The sequence below is a fragment of the Manduca sexta genome, chromosome 3 (genome assembly GCF_014839805.1).
Source record: "Manduca sexta isolate Smith_Timp_Sample1 chromosome 3, JHU_Msex_v1.0, whole genome shotgun sequence".
Classification (NCBI taxonomy): domain Eukaryota; kingdom Metazoa; phylum Arthropoda; class Insecta; order Lepidoptera; family Sphingidae; genus Manduca; species Manduca sexta.
In genome coordinates this window covers 4,918,247-4,935,017 of record NC_051117.1, presented here as the reverse complement: position 1 = coordinate 4,935,017, position 16,771 = coordinate 4,918,247, and the positions used below count along the sequence as shown (strand labels likewise).

General features: G+C 36.7%; 2 protein-coding genes across 2 annotated transcripts in view; both read right to left on the bottom strand.

The window, feature by feature from the left end:
- The window catches only part of LOC115440428 (dual specificity tyrosine-phosphorylation-regulated kinase 2), a 203,234-nt gene that overhangs the window by 44,246 nt on the left and 142,217 nt on the right, over nt 1-16,771 (bottom strand). The gene's annotated exons all lie outside the window — the stretch shown is intronic.
- LOC119189520 lies at nt 10,726-12,340 on the bottom strand (the record flags this gene model as incomplete). The annotated part of the gene is made up of 3 exons (XM_037439421.1): nt 10,726-10,861; nt 11,598-11,742; nt 12,163-12,340. Coding segments are annotated over 3 exons (459 nt in total), but the record flags the coding sequence as incomplete, so codon positions are not given.

Genomic DNA, 16,771 nt, shown 5'->3' with positions numbered 1-16,771 from the left:
TAGCAAATAGTATTTTGTTATTGATTATGCTGGTAAATTCTGAGGTCCGTGACTTGTGACATAATTCTTTGAAGGTATATAAAAAGGAAGCAATAATTATTACCATTCTTTAAAGTTTCAAGCGACGCTATCAACTTTTGCATATTGCGTATCATCAACAATTAATAAGGTGACAGTGTGTAGACGTTATATAGATAAATTAAAATCAATCAACCGTTAAGATATATTTTGTGTTATATTACCAAAATCTAGATACGTTGTGACCTGTAACCCCAAGACCGGGAACAAAACAATGACTAATTTGTTTACATCATAAAATATTCCCGAGTAGTTATTTTCATTGGAGTTTCCGAGATAACAATAAAATTGACCTTTCTCCTCAATAATGAGTTGATATGGCCTCAGGCGCAACGGACGATAATAGGTCCAAAACCAAAGTGTTTGTATCTAAGCCCTACATCAAATGTAGATATTGTCGTTTATTTCTATTTTATTTATATAAACTTCAAATTATGTAAGTAATTAGGTACCAGCTTTACTAAAATACATAAGATAATGTTATCACTGAAGTACAAAGATCAAATTCCGTGGTGAAATCCATAATATAATATAATAAAATTAAATTGATAAACGTTTAACATCCGTCAGTATAAATACGCTGAAAAAATTGGACTGATGGCAGAATCAAACCTAAATCAGTAGAAAAATGTTCCTCGTGATACTGAGTTTGGCAGCAGTGGCTGTCGCTGCACCTCACAGCCCGCGACAGCATTTCGTTCAACCTTGGGGACAACCCCATGAATGCAGAGGATGCAACCTTGTAGGTAAAGCGTGGGCTGAGTCCCCCAATTTTGTTTCACCTTGGGATATCACTATGGAAGATTTTATACAGCATGTGCCGACGTATCACAAAGGAGCTACAGCGAAGGTCGAAGATGATAAGTGTCTAATATTGATTCCACTAACCGGCATCGAGGAGGAAGACATCGCGGTAAGAGCAACAGAAAATTTCATGGCAATGAAAGCTATCTCATCAAACGAACTGAATGGAGTATATACATGTTTCTCTCTTCCTAAAAATGTTGATTCGGCTGGCACGTGGACGTATCACGACGGTGTTTTGAAGATTGTCTTACATTTAAAAGAATAAAGTTCAAAATACTTTGCACGGACGGTGTGAACGGAAACGAACTTCAGAAGAGTATATCAAAGTGTTATATTGACACCTATAGTACTGAAGATATATTTTTGCTTGAGTGTATGTTTCCTATAAGTGGTGAACTTATCGATCATAAAAGCAGATTAATACAGTTAGTTTTGAAAGATGATCAAACCAATGTATCTTGCTAGGTAACAATATGGAATTTGTACAATACAATTTTGGTGTGCCACCATATTTTTTATGACGTTGAAGATAAAAACTTCAGTCTTAAAACACTTCATGTTGCATTTGATTTGTATATACTTCAATAAATGGACAATAACTAACAAGATTTGCTCACTCGCTAATGATTAAAGCAAGCTTTCATGTTCGGTTTGTAACCACTCCAAAATTATTCTAAATAAATTAAAAACACATAAACACGAGTGTAGTATTTTTAATTAATATTAACGTTACATTAATTTATGTATTGCCAATCGAATTGGAAAAACAATGGTAATCATAACAAGGAATAATAGGCACATCGTAAAATACGAAAGGAATTTTGTCTCCCACTTTTCCCTACAGTCAATTTATTTTCGACTTCGACTCGCCAAATATTTGGCACACAGTAATTGGTGTGTTCTGTGAAGGCTCTGACTTACTGAGAATGGAGTGGCGATAAACGGCTCAAATATTCTTGGAATGACGGTCAATAAATATTTTCTAGTCAGCAAGGGTGGGAAATTTTTAAAATACCCTCGACTACAACATATTTCGGCGTAGGAGCGGTTATAGTATTGTTAGAATATAAGTACTTTTGCATTTGTGACACTTTTTCTAAAACACAAGAGCGTTTGACATACCGGGGCAGTGGTCTTTGACAAGTTTGATTTTAGTTCGTTGGTGAAATATTAGTGAAAGTATTTCTGTAGTCAGTGATGCTTATTTTAATTTAAAATCAAAACCGCTAAAGGTTCTAATACTATTGTATTTCAGCTTGGACCATTTGAAGTTAGTGTACCCTAGAAATTACGAAACTAAGGGCTTGTTTCACAAACTTCACGTAAATTTTATTTAACAGTTAACGTATTAAGCAGCTAATGAAGTACGCATTTTATTATCATTATTTTGTGAGTATAGAGTGTGACTTTTGTATTTGGTCGGTTTATACATTGATATAACGAGTAACTTCACTCTCATAGGGCAGTGAGATGGCAATCCAGATTGACTGGAGAAAAAACAGGCGCGGGACCAACGGCTTTGCACTCTTTGCGAGGTACGGGCGCATCACACCGCCAACTTCCCAACTCCGTGCTGAGATAATTAATTTTAAGACGGAAAAACAGAGTTACAGTTATGTTGGCCCAACATGAGATTAGAACACAAGACCTCAGCGCGTTAGTCATATTAGTACCACGTATCCATTACAACTAAGCCAGCGAGGCAGTCAACCAATTATATATAGTATCACGCTGTCTGTCTGTCTTCCACTTACAGGGTTCGGCAGGACTTTTGTCACACCCACATTTCGTGACTTGTATTAGGTGCGCTTTTTGTCGTTTGCGGTTAAAAGTAGTAGGTCGCTTATGCCATTTACTAGGGATAATTTTAGGCTTCGAGTTGACACTGAGCAAAATTTATATCACTGCCTACCCGAGATTGAACAAGAGACCTCAGCTCGACAGTCGTACTGAACCAAGCCATCACAGGCACCATTCGTTTGCTATTAAAACATATCGCTTCGCTTAGCTCATTGTGTGCTTACCCATAACTCCAGTTATCGGTGAAGACAAAGGAAATAAATTTACTGAAATTTGTTTGCAAACGTATACGAATGGGATTGTTAGCGAGATATAGAGGTACAAACAAGGCGGCTCCCCAACCGTTTAATGTAAATGATTTAAAAATATATGCATAGGTGCAATATTGTCTCAAACAATATTGGGTCCTTCCAGCGGAGCCAGAAGAAGCAAGTAAGTAGGCCGGCATAACTGTGCCGATCGTTCGAAAATGTTTATCTCTTGCCTCTCTTGACTTACTAAAGGTTTGCAATGAGGCCACTTAGCCATGTAAAGATAAAAAATATGAAAATAGTTTTACTTATACTAGGTGTTTAAATGGCTTTCTATTAACCAAAAAAAAACATAATCAGTTGAGTACTTATTTATTAAAACTTCCCTCTAGAGATTTTATAACACATAATGTCTCTTATTTCAAGAGTTGTAGCTAAGCCTCATTACGCGGGCATGTTAGGTTTAATAGGATAAGAACATTTGACATTAACTGGGCACAATCTTAGACTCCTGGCAGAAATCGGGCGGAACAAATGAAAAAAAAATATTGGTTAGAACAAAAAAATGTATAGGCAATTTGAAATTTTCAATAGGTTCAAATATGTGGGTGACTGTACCTTCACACCTCACGTCATTCCGAAAAGGTGCCAACATCAATCGAATATTAATTTTGCAAGTCGACCCTCAACAGGGGAACAAAAGAGCGGGAACCATTCACGTGCCCTTTGAGGTCCAAAACCTTTGAAGATTTCTGTACGGCTTTGACGCATTTTGATTTTTCCTTATTCCTCGATTATGTTAATGGTGATTTGGGTGGAATTACCAGAATTACCTTTGTTATACGTTAGAAACTGACTGCCTCGGTGGTATGGTTACGGTATGAGTGCAGTGCTGAGGTCTCGGGTTCTATTCCCGGGTCAGGTAAAGAGATATTGGGTTTTTCTAGTATTAGCCCGTAGTCTTTAATTTATAGCCACAGTGATGGGTCACATCCTGAGAGTTGGGACAGAATACGCATGGCAGAAAATGGGTGTACCAGTTGTGTGGTTCTGTTTACCCATTTCGGGATAAAAGTCGTGAGTATGTGTGTTTTTGTTTAAAATTAACACAGGAACCGCTGTACCGATTTAGATGAATTTTGGTGAACAATATACTAGTTCTATCATAAAAATCGTTGACAATTTCAGACTCGTTTACCAAATAAGCTATGTACTCAAGTAATACAAGTTCAAATTAACGGAAAAACACTCATAATTAGTGATGAAACTTACGTCTTTCTTAATAAAGTTTGTAGTCGGAAGTAAGAAGTTAAATAAAATTTAAAATAGTTAAACTGGCTGATGAAGGTAGTTAAAAATACTGTGGAATCAAGATGTAGGGTATACATGGTCACCGTTCAAGTACAGCGTAAGCATCAAAAAGAGGTAGTTAGGGTTTTGGTTATTTTCGATGGCTTTTCGCCGTGCGTATTCAATCCCATGATATGACAGAGGCCAAGATTCCAGATAACGGTCTGATAATGAGTAGAAAATCAGATATTTTGCTCGACCCGGGAATCGAACACGAGACCTCAACACTGTCATACTGTAAAACAACTACACCACCAAAGTAGTCCTTGGTATTTATTTATTTACGCAGCACGTAGTGGTTCAATATATAATGATTTAGTTTACGTGGATGTTCGACATTGGAAAATGGACTTTATCGACGAACACCTCAGTCCGCTTCGTGACCACGAGGGTTGCATAGCTTCGAAATGTAAGGTAAAAAAAACCTTTTAAATATAATACATACAGTTCAGTTTTATTTCAAGGTACATCGATTCGAATTAAACTTTTTAAATCACTAATAATTCGTAACTAAAGTAGTTTACTTGAAGGTTCAATACCTATTTTAAAAAATTAACTCATTTTAATTCGCAATACGACAGCGCAATTAGTGAGACAACATAAAAGCAGGTTATAAAACTCGAAAAATATGCAATAACCTAAAATGGCTGTTGTGCAATTAACTTGGCAGATGCAAGTCTAGTTAATGCTAGATCTAGAATGCTTCAGTTAACGTACGAATTATGAGCTTTATGTGTCGCTGTTTCGGATGGAATTGGACAATTACTCTGGATTAAATAAAGCAATTGTAACATAGTTGAACATAGCAATTTTGATATCTAATTTGTTTATTTGTTAGTCATTGCCTGCGTCTGCCCGCGTGGTTTTTGATAAATAAAAATAAGCTTGGAGTTCTTTTTCTGCTTTTCTTCTTCGAGGAGTCATTACTTTGGTAGCTACTGAAAGTTTGGTAGGTAAGCTAGCCTGCCAGCCCGAGCTGGCTTCTTTGGTTTACCTACTTTTGAATAATTTCATCCCTAATTAAAAACGTCCGTAGACATACAATTAGTTTAAATGCAATTTAGCAATAATAACTATTCTTATAACTTGTTTTGACGAACTATAAGTACAACGTTGTTCGAGTACGTGACATTTTTTTTTTCAATAAATGCAGTAAGCAATATGTTTTCTTGGGATTTATATATTTGGCTTATTCTTTTGCGCCTTGCTGCTCAGTTTTCGTGTATTTCATAGCCAATAGTGTTAAAAATACATTTTCGATCGGATTCTCAATTCGTCCAGTCTGCAGCTAGCTCGAAAATATAAAAAGTTCAAAATAAATGAGTGTTGCTATAAATAGTTTTAATGAAAACCTGCTGCAAGGAATCCGGCGGGAAAGTGCGAGATTTAAATTACGCTTTCTATTTGTGTTTGTTAAATCTCGCTAATCCTTAATCCGATGTTTCGTATTACAATCCCGGCTCCTTGAGGAACGGCGGGAGTCATGGGATGGCAGCGGGAATAAACAAACACGATATATTTCCAGTTAGAGACCAAGAAATATGATGCTTGCATAGCTGAGAAATTCCTACATACTTGAGTAATATAATAAGAATATCAGCCCTATATTATATACTGTCCCACTGCTGGGCACGGGCCTTCTCTATTGAGAGCGATTAGGCCTTAGTCCACCACGCTGGCCTAGTGCGGATTGGTGAACTTCACACACCCTCAAAATCCCTATAGAGAACTACACAGATGTGCAGGTTTCCTCAAGATTTTTTCCTTCACCATTAAAGCAAGCGATGATTCATAAAGAAAACACACATGATTTTAGAAAAGGCAGTGGTGTGTGTCCTCGCGTTTTGAACCTGCGGTCATTCGTCTCGGCAGTCCGGTTGTAAGTAGTAGAAACTTACTAATTAATTGTTTTATGTCGCTAGCAGTCTATTACTTGGTACACAAGCAGTAGATTCAGTGATTCAGTTTTTCTAGCGAAAAACACTTCAGCTAATCTGCGGAACGCTGTGTGTCCGACACTGACGAGATTATTCGTCTGACGACTGAGAAACCATTAGCGTTACCTTGTCTCTTAAAAGACTTCTCAAAAATCTATCTTTCCTTACACAGCTTTTATTTCATTGGGTAATAACCACGTTCATACAAATTTCTAGTTTTTTTGTGTTTTTTTTAGTAATGATAGTTTGGTATTTATCTGTGTAACTAAATCGCTCAACGACTCCTTTATCGCCGGAGGGATAGGCAGAGGTGCAACTATGGCACCTATTTTCTATGATGTGGTTGGGGCGAGCCTATCGCCATATCGGGCATAAACTCCAGAATCTGGGTTGATTCTGAGCAGAAAAACCCAATATCACTTTGTCCGACCTGAGAATTGAACCCAAGACCACTGCAGTCGTACCATAATACAGCTACGCCACCGAAGTAGTTGAAGATACATAATATTATTTCAAATTTCTTCGCGTTTTGAGTTTTGCCTATTCGAACCTTAGATTTGACTCGGTTTGGTACAATCTTTATTTTTTAGCTTCGTGTCTATACAATGAAATAAATAAAATTTTATATTTATTTAATAGAATGTTATAATATATTGTATCAATAAACAAGGTTTGTCAAACTGAAAAGTACCAGGGCGTAAGGAACTCAAAGAGAAATTTCAAATATAAATGCCGTTGCATTTACTTCGCAAACAGTACTCCAATAACGGTAATGGAATGGAGAAACAAAAAAGTCACGATCAATTTATGGAATTAAAGGGCTTTGGTAAGATTGAAAGTTGACGCGGCCGGTCCGGGATGATCCGTGGATTACCGCGGGATTAGGATCCCGGCCCCACGGGATCCCGGGCCCTCGCAATAAGAACTCTGCCGAGATTATAAGAAATGAATCAAACGCTCGCTTATATTGAATACAGTGATGTAGAGATGTATGATGTGGTTTGTTTTTTCATAGAAAAATGGCTGTAATGTTAATTTCTTCCCTCAGATAGTATTGTACAAGTATTATTGCGGTTCTGTTTAAATTATATTCTAGCGAATGTAATATATCTATGAATTTGATAAGACTTAGGAACTGCTCCACAACTTTAGAGTGAATGCTGCTTGTCACATTTATACTAATACTAGCTTTCGTCCGCAGCTTCGCCCGTGTGGATTTCGCACTTCAAAAATGCAGGAGGTGCTCAATTTGTCGGGATGTTTTTTTAATGTATGGCGGTATGCAGGTGGTCCGATTGTCCGGTCAGGGTCTGATGATGGGATCCTGGTGAAATCGAAGGAAGCATATAGCATGATTCAGTATTCAGGCGTGATGGCTTATTATTAGCGTATTTCATGTATAACTTTGGTGTTTCTATACCGATTTCTATGATTCTTTTTTATGGAACATTTAATAATGTTAACTATTTTAATTAGGGATGACTGAGAGTGTTATAAACGTAAGAGTAGACAAATATAATGAGAAAGCTTCGAACTGCTAAGCTATCGGGAGTTACACGTGTTATTGTGAGTCAACCATAAAAGATAGACATATGCTGTCGTGGGATATTTTTACATAATTTTAAGGAGAACATTTCCGTCATACATGATTTCTGTGTAGCTTTAACCATTAAGGTTGCACACGCGACGGAAGCTTAAAAATGGAGTAACTTCTCCCGTTTTCCCAACATTTCCCTTCACTGCTCTGCTCCTATTAATTGTAGCGTGATGAAAAGTATACTATAACCAGCTCAGGAGTATGAAAAATAATTGTACCAAGTTTCGTTAAAATCCGTCGAGTAGTTTTTGTTTCTATAACGGTTATACAGACAGACAGACAGACAAAAATTTTACTAATTGCATTTTTGGCATCAGTATCGATCCCTAATCACCCCCTAATAGTTATTTTGGAAATATATTTCATGTACAGAATTGACCTCTCTACAGATTTATTATAAGTATAGAATAGATATAAAGCTGAAGAGTTTATTTCTTTGAACGCGTTAATCTCAAGACCTACTGAATCTTTTTTTTTCACTGATAGGTAGTACATTACTCATGAGTGCTATAGGCTTTATTGACGGAACGTTATTTCAAAATGCCTCATCTGTAAGTAATACATCGTTGTTGTAAGTGACCGAGGCTACGCGCACTTCGATTCCATTATATTAGTTGGTAGTTACTAAAGACAGTCCATTGATTCCTCACGTATTCAGACGAGTGAAAGGGTTGGCTTTGCGACGTGAACTATTTCTATGTGTTGGCGTATTTATTGAACTGATCAAATAGATTCTGCTTGTTGAAATCTAATTTTATTATCTAAAATAGGAACAAAGAATTAAATCAAGTTGATGCTCAAATTGATTTAACATTATCTTACTAATGTCATTGATGCGAGACTGCGAAAATGTTTTGATGTTTGTTAAAACACTTAAAGCATTGGAATGTTTGCCGTCAAACATGACAGCTACATGACATTACGCGTGTCACGGGAAAATAACCTTATTATGTAGTATATAAGGTTATATTCCCGTGACACACGTAAATGTCATTTAGCTGTCATGTTTGCCGGCAAACATTCCGATGCTTCATGAATTAAACGCAAAAACAATTGAACGGATCGCATTTGGCATTTGGGTAGAGAATGTCCTGAATTAATGTAATTTGTTTCGATAATTTGCTAAAATGGGAAATAATTATCAAATTTTTAAATAGTTGACGCTGGCTTCATATTGTTTAAAGGCATTCTGTGGCAAGAAAGTCTTTTTAATCGCGTGAAGCTGCTAACACCTACTAAGTAATAATTCTAACTTCATTTCTAATGTAAGATGTCATGTCTTACTGAAGTGGAATTGAAGGAGATGAGTCTCATACCTTTATAGACAGGTTATACAGTTCATAGGACCCATCGTGAATAAGGTAGTCGCATAATATTGCGGTAGATACTAGTGAAAACATTATAGGACTTATCTATTTAAATTGATGTCACTTTTTAAACAAATAAAAAACACGTCGTATTGGGATTATAGAGACACTAAGTTTCATACATACATACATAACATCACGCATTTTATCCCCGAAGGGGTATGCAGAGGCGCAACTAGGGCACCCACTTTTCGCCAAGTATGTTCCGTCCCATGATGTGATAGGGGGCGAGCCTATCGCCACTAAGTTTCATACGTATTTAAAATCGGTTCCTTTTTCTGTGTTTTTTTCAAGCTAAAAAAATGTCGTTTAACAAAATTAGTCTTTAACCCGTCGATTTGTTCTATATAGTATTGTACTTTTGAAAACTCAGATAAGTCGTTAAATGCAAGGCAACATCGTAGCAATCAACGAGTCACTTTCCGTTAATTTCTATGCAAAAAACCCTGTTTAAAGCTATCAAAGTTGTTGTTACCCAAGATTAAATAACACTACAAAGTTTCATCATAATATAATCTTTCACTTTACACAGAAATTAATGGAGAGTTAATTAAAACTATCCGTTAAAAAGTAGTCTTGATTACTTAATTGTAAGTTTTATAGTAGTTCCAAAGAAACCTTCAGGCAGTTAGCTCGGCTTTAGTTTATCTTGATAGAAAATTGTTGTATTAATTCTGATTGCGTTATAATATAATAATAATAGCCCTGTATTATAAACTGTCCCACTGCTGGGCACGGACTTCTTTTACTACAGAGAGGGATAAGGCCTTAGTCCACCACGCTGGCCTAGTGCGGATTGGTAGACTTCACATAATCTCAAAATTCCTATAGAGAATTTTTGAGGTACGCAGGTTTCCTCACGATGTTTTCCTTCACCGTTAAAACAGTGATAATTAACGTGCGTTTATACTCCTCGGAAGTCGCGAAAGTTGCCAGATGATACCTTTAAATTGAGTCAAGAAATCCCCAAGAAAAAGGGTTTTCGAGAAAAATTCCCAAAAGATACTAGCTTATCCGACCAATAACTGTCTCTGATTTTCTGTATAAAAACAGCTGTTTTGACTACTCATTAGTTACTTTGGATTAAGAAATCTCTGTGCTCCAAACGTTGTCCCAAATATTTCGTGCCCCCAAATTTGGGGAAACATCGTGCACCTGGCAATTTTGTCCCAAGATATGCACTTCCTTACTTTGCGTTCGACTTTGAACAAACACCTTTTTCTAACATACATTGGGCGGAACTTAATTCTTTATGTCAATATGTGGTACTTCTGTTTAATTAAATTTTACAATAAGGTCATTTTTTCAAGAAAACACGGCACGAAGACCGGGCGGGACGGCTCACGCCTCAATATAGTACTGCAGATGTTGGATCTGGCTAGACTGATTGCTAGCTTTATTTAAGATAATGGGACGCTATCGTGTAATGATCAATCGGCAGATTTATATGCATTGATACAAATATTTAAGTATATATTTTTGTTACATGTATTTTTTTTCACTCAGAACCCGCGAGCATAGCTTAGCGTTAAAGGTGGTTACTCACCGACGCATGGGTTGTGGTTGACTACCGCGAAGATCCTGTCGCAGCGTTTCTTCATGTGGGTGTTAGGGCAGATGCAGCCAAAGAGTGGCGACAGGCGCAGACCCGCCCAGGCTTCGCGACAGGCTTCCCTGAATCACAGCGTATTTGTATTAATTTGCTATAATTATTGTTTGAAGGGGCAAGAAGGTTCTGGAGGGGAGGCCACGAAATCTACCCATGAGGTGGACACATGATCTCATAAAAGTCGCAGGTCGCTGGATACGGGCGGCTTTCAATAGGGCGATCTGGTAATATTTGGGGAAAGGCCATGTTCAGCAGTTGACATCCTGCGGCTGATGATGATGATTAAGGTTGAGTTCCGTTATAGTTTGCATAGTACGTTAATGAGAAAGTCCTTTTATTTAAGGTTGAATTTTCAACCATTTCTATTATACGAATGACTGTCCAATTCCAATTAGTTGCAATTAGTCGTATCGTTTGTACGACAATTACTAACTTTGTCTGCATATTATGCTTATTTGTGAGATATGTTATCTGATGATTAAAAAAATAAGCCTACATTTATTGTAGTTAATATTTCAACGATTGTCGTCAATGTAACTTTTTTCTATCGATAAATAATAACGTAATTACTTTGTAATTGTTCATGTTTATATTTTAAACTGTAGTAACTGTAAATATTTAAATTAATCTACTTTAATTGTATTTCATATTGATAAATTAAATAAACTATTTTGAATTAAAATGCCAAGCCGAGGAATATTTAAATTACTTCTATAGGTGGTTTGTTGACAATTCAGTTGAAATTGTAGTTGATTTATTAAGTTGCAGCTATCTAGATAAATTAATAAAAATTTCTACTACCGATCATCCATGCGACATTCTCCGTCCCGAGCCTTGCAAGCATTCTTGAATCGGTCGAACAGCGCAGAGCATGCCTTCTCGTTATGACACACGCTCAGAGCGTACGTGCATGTGGGTAGAGTTTCCACCGGGTACGGATCTTTTTCTGTAAACGTAATCTTTGGTTTAATATCACTAATTTAATAGTGGCACTTTACTCCTCATAACTGTAGAAAAATTTGTGCCTTTTGGGCTGGGTAATATCGACTTTGTGTTGCTTATCTACAAAGTTGATGTTGGATTAACTAAGCGTGGTCATCAGAGTATTTTAAACTCGCTCTGCTTACTGATGGTAAGTAAAACTAAAGTAGTGTAACTCAATTTATATTGCTACTGTTTCTGGGAGGTTATTATTAGTACAACTTGATCGTTTTGTCATTTAATTATAAAAATCGAAGGAAAAAGGACTTTTGTCAACGGACATACGATTCAGATTTAATATTTTTACTATGGCCCTAAAAGTCTCCGAAACCCGCCTTCTTTGAAAGGAATATTTCGCAAGAAGTAATCTGATGGAATCACTTACCCTTCTTCATGACGAAGACGCAGGGATGGTCAAACAAGAAGTCGCGGAAGGAGTTACACTCGGGATCAACGTTCGGTTCTCGACAGAGGCACGTCGGTTTAAAGAACGGGAATGCTTGCAGGGTCCTCAGAGCCGCCTGACACTTCGTCACAGTCACCGTAGAGCAAGCCACTGGAACAAAAGAGGTGGTTTAGTTTTGACGTTGCGAATGGGATTTGTGGAGCCATCAGGTTTTATACGACTAATGCCGCCATTATTTAACTTGATTTTAAGTATCTTATCCAAATAATATAATATTGAATAATACTTCTCCCGTGGGATGATAAAATGATAGACACTTTTGAATTCTAGCCACTGTAACATTGCTGTTAATATTAAAGCGAAAATTTTTCTTGATGTCGAGTTGTTTGAAGTTTATCATTAAATTGATCATACTGGAAACACATTAATATTTGTTAGAAATAAGTGCCTAATAGGACTACTATATCAAAGAACTCAAGTAGATGCAACTGCGGGTAAAGTATTAAAAAAAATGTTGACACGCGAATGACGTTACTAAATGTACTTTCCCGGAATCATTGATTAATTTGACAGAACCAGGCGTTAGACCTAATTCTGTTCAATATATTGGCTTAAGCTAGTTATTTTCCACTTAACACTTAGAACGTTGACCCCAATCGAAGGGTTGGCAAGGAAAAAGTCTAATACACTACGTCAATAACGTGTAAAAACCTTTGTAATTTGGCAGCGTGTCGCTTTTTTTGACGGGTATGAGGTCTCGTTCCGTCCTGGGCGTATCATTGTGTCTTCTGGTATATTCGATTAAGGGAATCATGGTTACTGATTAACTGATTGATTATCGTTCAATTTTGGAAAGGTTAGTGATTAAGATTTTGCTCTTAGTTCTTCCGTAGACATTCTTGCCTGAAATATATTCTATATCTTGGTAATGTACGTAGGACTTATATAAATTAAGAAAGGAATAGAATATCGTATAATGTGCTATTGGCGTTATTTATAACTTGTACAAAATGAAACCCTGATCCCATATCCATACAGTATATTTCACAATAGTCCCGGATAAAGCATAGTAAAATAAAACGTTCGCGTCATTAGCTCGACGTCAACGTGACGAGGGTGCTGTTATCGACGGTAATGCTTAAAAATTCCCTCCAAACACCCCTAATTTGCCTCTTGCTCTTTTGAGCCGTGAAATATGGACGGCAATTTGTCATTTCAAGATCTTTTTAAATGTTTGCCTCATTTATAATCTTTTAGTCGTAAACTACTTCAAGATAGTTTGAAAAATAAAAGCTTTTAGTTTATTTATTAAGTGTCAAATACTAAGTCGGGAGTGGTAAAATAAATTCCCCCTATTTTCACTCCTTTTAAAGTTGTCAACCTAAAATACTTTTACATGGGCAGGGTTGACTACTTACCTAGATGATTAACATTTTTATTTGCGTATCTTTTGATATATGAAAATATTTTGTACTCGCATTTGTAAATAGAATATATTTTCAAGGTTATTCTAGAAGGAAGAATAAGAAACAAATATGGAATTGGGTCGACACATGTTCTCCCATCATAAGAAGGTAGGCAGATTTTTTTTTAATAAATCTATGACGTAGAAAACAATTATGGAGATACTTTTTTCAAGTATGTATAGTGAAAGGTATGAAGTAATAGTCTGATAAATAAAAAAAACCCCGGTGCGCTGTTTACGCATCGTTTTAGCAATTCAGCAGATTTGCATAAATCTAAAACTGATTTTGTATAGAGAGATCTTACTCATACAATTGCAAAAGCTTGTACAAATGTTAGAATATTTCTAACTTGACTGACATTTGGCATAAAGAAAGACCATATCCTACTTTAAAATAGAGGTACCTCATAACCTAGATTGGAAAATCGAACCTGCGACTACGTATAACCCGTTTCATCCACTCACTAGACATATTTGCAATAGCCCATTCGATCCATAAGAATGTTCACAAAATTGACCTACATTCCGAAGTTAAATATTTACATACAATAACTGTCTTCTTGAAGCGGCGATACTCTAATTGGGAATGAAACAGACAGCCAAGACTCATGTCCGCAGGTTTGAAACCCAAGGGTACGCACTTCTGACTTCTCTAAAGTTATGTTATGTGTATTCTTTGTGAAATATCACTTTTTAGTAACTGTTAAGAAAACATCGTGAGGTGACCTGCATATCTGAGAAGTTTCCCATAATAATTTCGAGGGTATGTGAAGTTTACCAACCCGCACTAGGCCAGCGTGGTGGACTGAGGCTAAACCCTCCCAGTAGTAGAGGAGGCCCGTACCCAGTGGGACAGTATATAATACAGGGCTGATATTATTTTTATTTATTATATGAATGCATAAATGTTTCTGGACGTTGTTTTTGTTTTTGTTTTTGTGAATCTTACGTTCATGGCTATATCATGACCAGCGGCTTTCTTTATTTTGATAACTCGCTTGGAATGAAAATATTTTTCTGAGTATTAGTTTGTTATTACCATTATGGATTTTCGAGGGTCTTAAAATTTGGATTATTTTGGCGGTGTAGTTATATTACTTCGCAGTACGACCCGACTGAGGTCTCAGGTTGGAGTCCCGGGTCGGGCAACCTGTACGGGATTTTGTACTTAGTATCAGTCCGTACTCTGGTATTTGTGAATGATAAGGCGTTAGGCTCGTGCCATATCACATAATGGGACAGAATACGGCGGAAAACATGCACTTGCGCTTCTGCCTACCCCTTCAGGTAGAAAAGGCGTGAGTATATATGGTATCTATAATCGAGATAGTTGTCATTAACCGAACTATTTGTGGCTTTGAGTTGTTTGAAAATGATTACGTCCATGTTTTACCCGTGGTTTTAGTAAAATGATCGGGTAAACTCGTGTTCATAGTTACAACTATTTGCATGAATACATCTCTCTTGACCGAATTTTGGTCACGACCAATTACAGCGGAGATCAACCAGGTACGGGGGAGATATTATAGTGCACAAGTGTGTACGCAATTCACAGTCTCTATTCCTTCACTATTGGTACTGGGTAGAAAAATCCAATATCACTTTGCTTAACTCGGGAATCGAACTCAAGACATCAACGTCGTACAGTAATAACTACGCCACCGAGGCACTAATAGGAAAATAGTCTGGAAAACGCAGCGACATTTTTTACGTCGCGTTTTTCAATTGCAAATATGCCCTTACATACATTAACCATTGGTAGCGAACAGTCCCGCGGGTTTAGTTTCATGCTTCGCGTAATACATTAAATTAATTACTTTATGCATGAAAACGAACACTGTAAGCCTTCATGAATTTTCATGGAGTCGACTAATTTTGTACGGGTCGTGTTATGGTTTTCTTTGTAGTTTATTTTGACTTGGCATTGTTTGTGAAGTGGGATAAGTTGTCTGGTTGGTCCCGGTGGGATTTAAATTTAGAATGGGATAAGGTTGGAAATGGCCCAAATAATTTACTGAGAAATTCTGAGTTGTTGTTGTCGATTCTGCGTATTACTATCCATTAAGATACAAAATGCGGTAACAACTAGAAATACCTTCATCGACACAAGTAAGACTAACCAGATTCCACTGAAAGCTTTTGAACTTTCATAACGTTCTTCAACTGAAAGTCTTATTTACAAGCTAAATCTAGAAAGAAAAATCTAATTAAGTTCATTTAATCATCCAGAACGCATTAAACTTCATTTCCTTAATGAAAACAGATCTTGAAATGTCTTAGCATTTCTGCTGGAAAATCTAGACAGAATACATTTCTAGGGCCAAATAAATCACCAGTGAGGATTTAAGATTAATCGAGGTTTGAATTTCGTTTTGGATTAGGACGTGGGTTTGGAACGTTAATCATGGATTCGATTTATACGAATTCTTGTTTAACTTGATCGACTTGAGTTGGAACAGTACTTTTGTGAGAGGAGATAATTTAAGCTGATGTTCTGAGAGTAAAATGGGAAAACATATACTGACATTGTAATTCCAATGATGTCAGAGATATTATTGATATTGTAATGATATTTTTTCAAATAATAAAGGAACAGGTTACTAAATGCTAAATGTTTCTCAGCTTTGTTTATCTGACAGCTTGCTGTTTTTTATCTGACAGCCAACTAGATTGAAGTTGTATCCCAATATTAGGCAATCACAACGGCCCTATGTCTATGCACTGTAAAGGCTGCTATGCGGTCAGTACTCAGAAATAGACTTGTTATCACAGCAATGCTCCGTTCTTAGATAAATAACGTTTATGATTAAAGGGGTAAGTATATACTTAGCTCTCCTATAAGTATCATAAATAATTATATTCAGTGAAGTATTATATAAGATAAAGACTTTACATACATACATACATACATACATACATACATACATACATACATACATACATACATACATACATACATACATACATACATAACATCACGCATTTATCCCCGAAGGGGTATGCAGAGGCGCTACTAAGGCACCCACTTTTCGCCAAGTATGTTCCGTCCCATGATGTGATAGGGGGCGAGCCTATCGCCATATCGGGCACAAATTCCAGACTCCGGGCTGATACTGAGCAGAA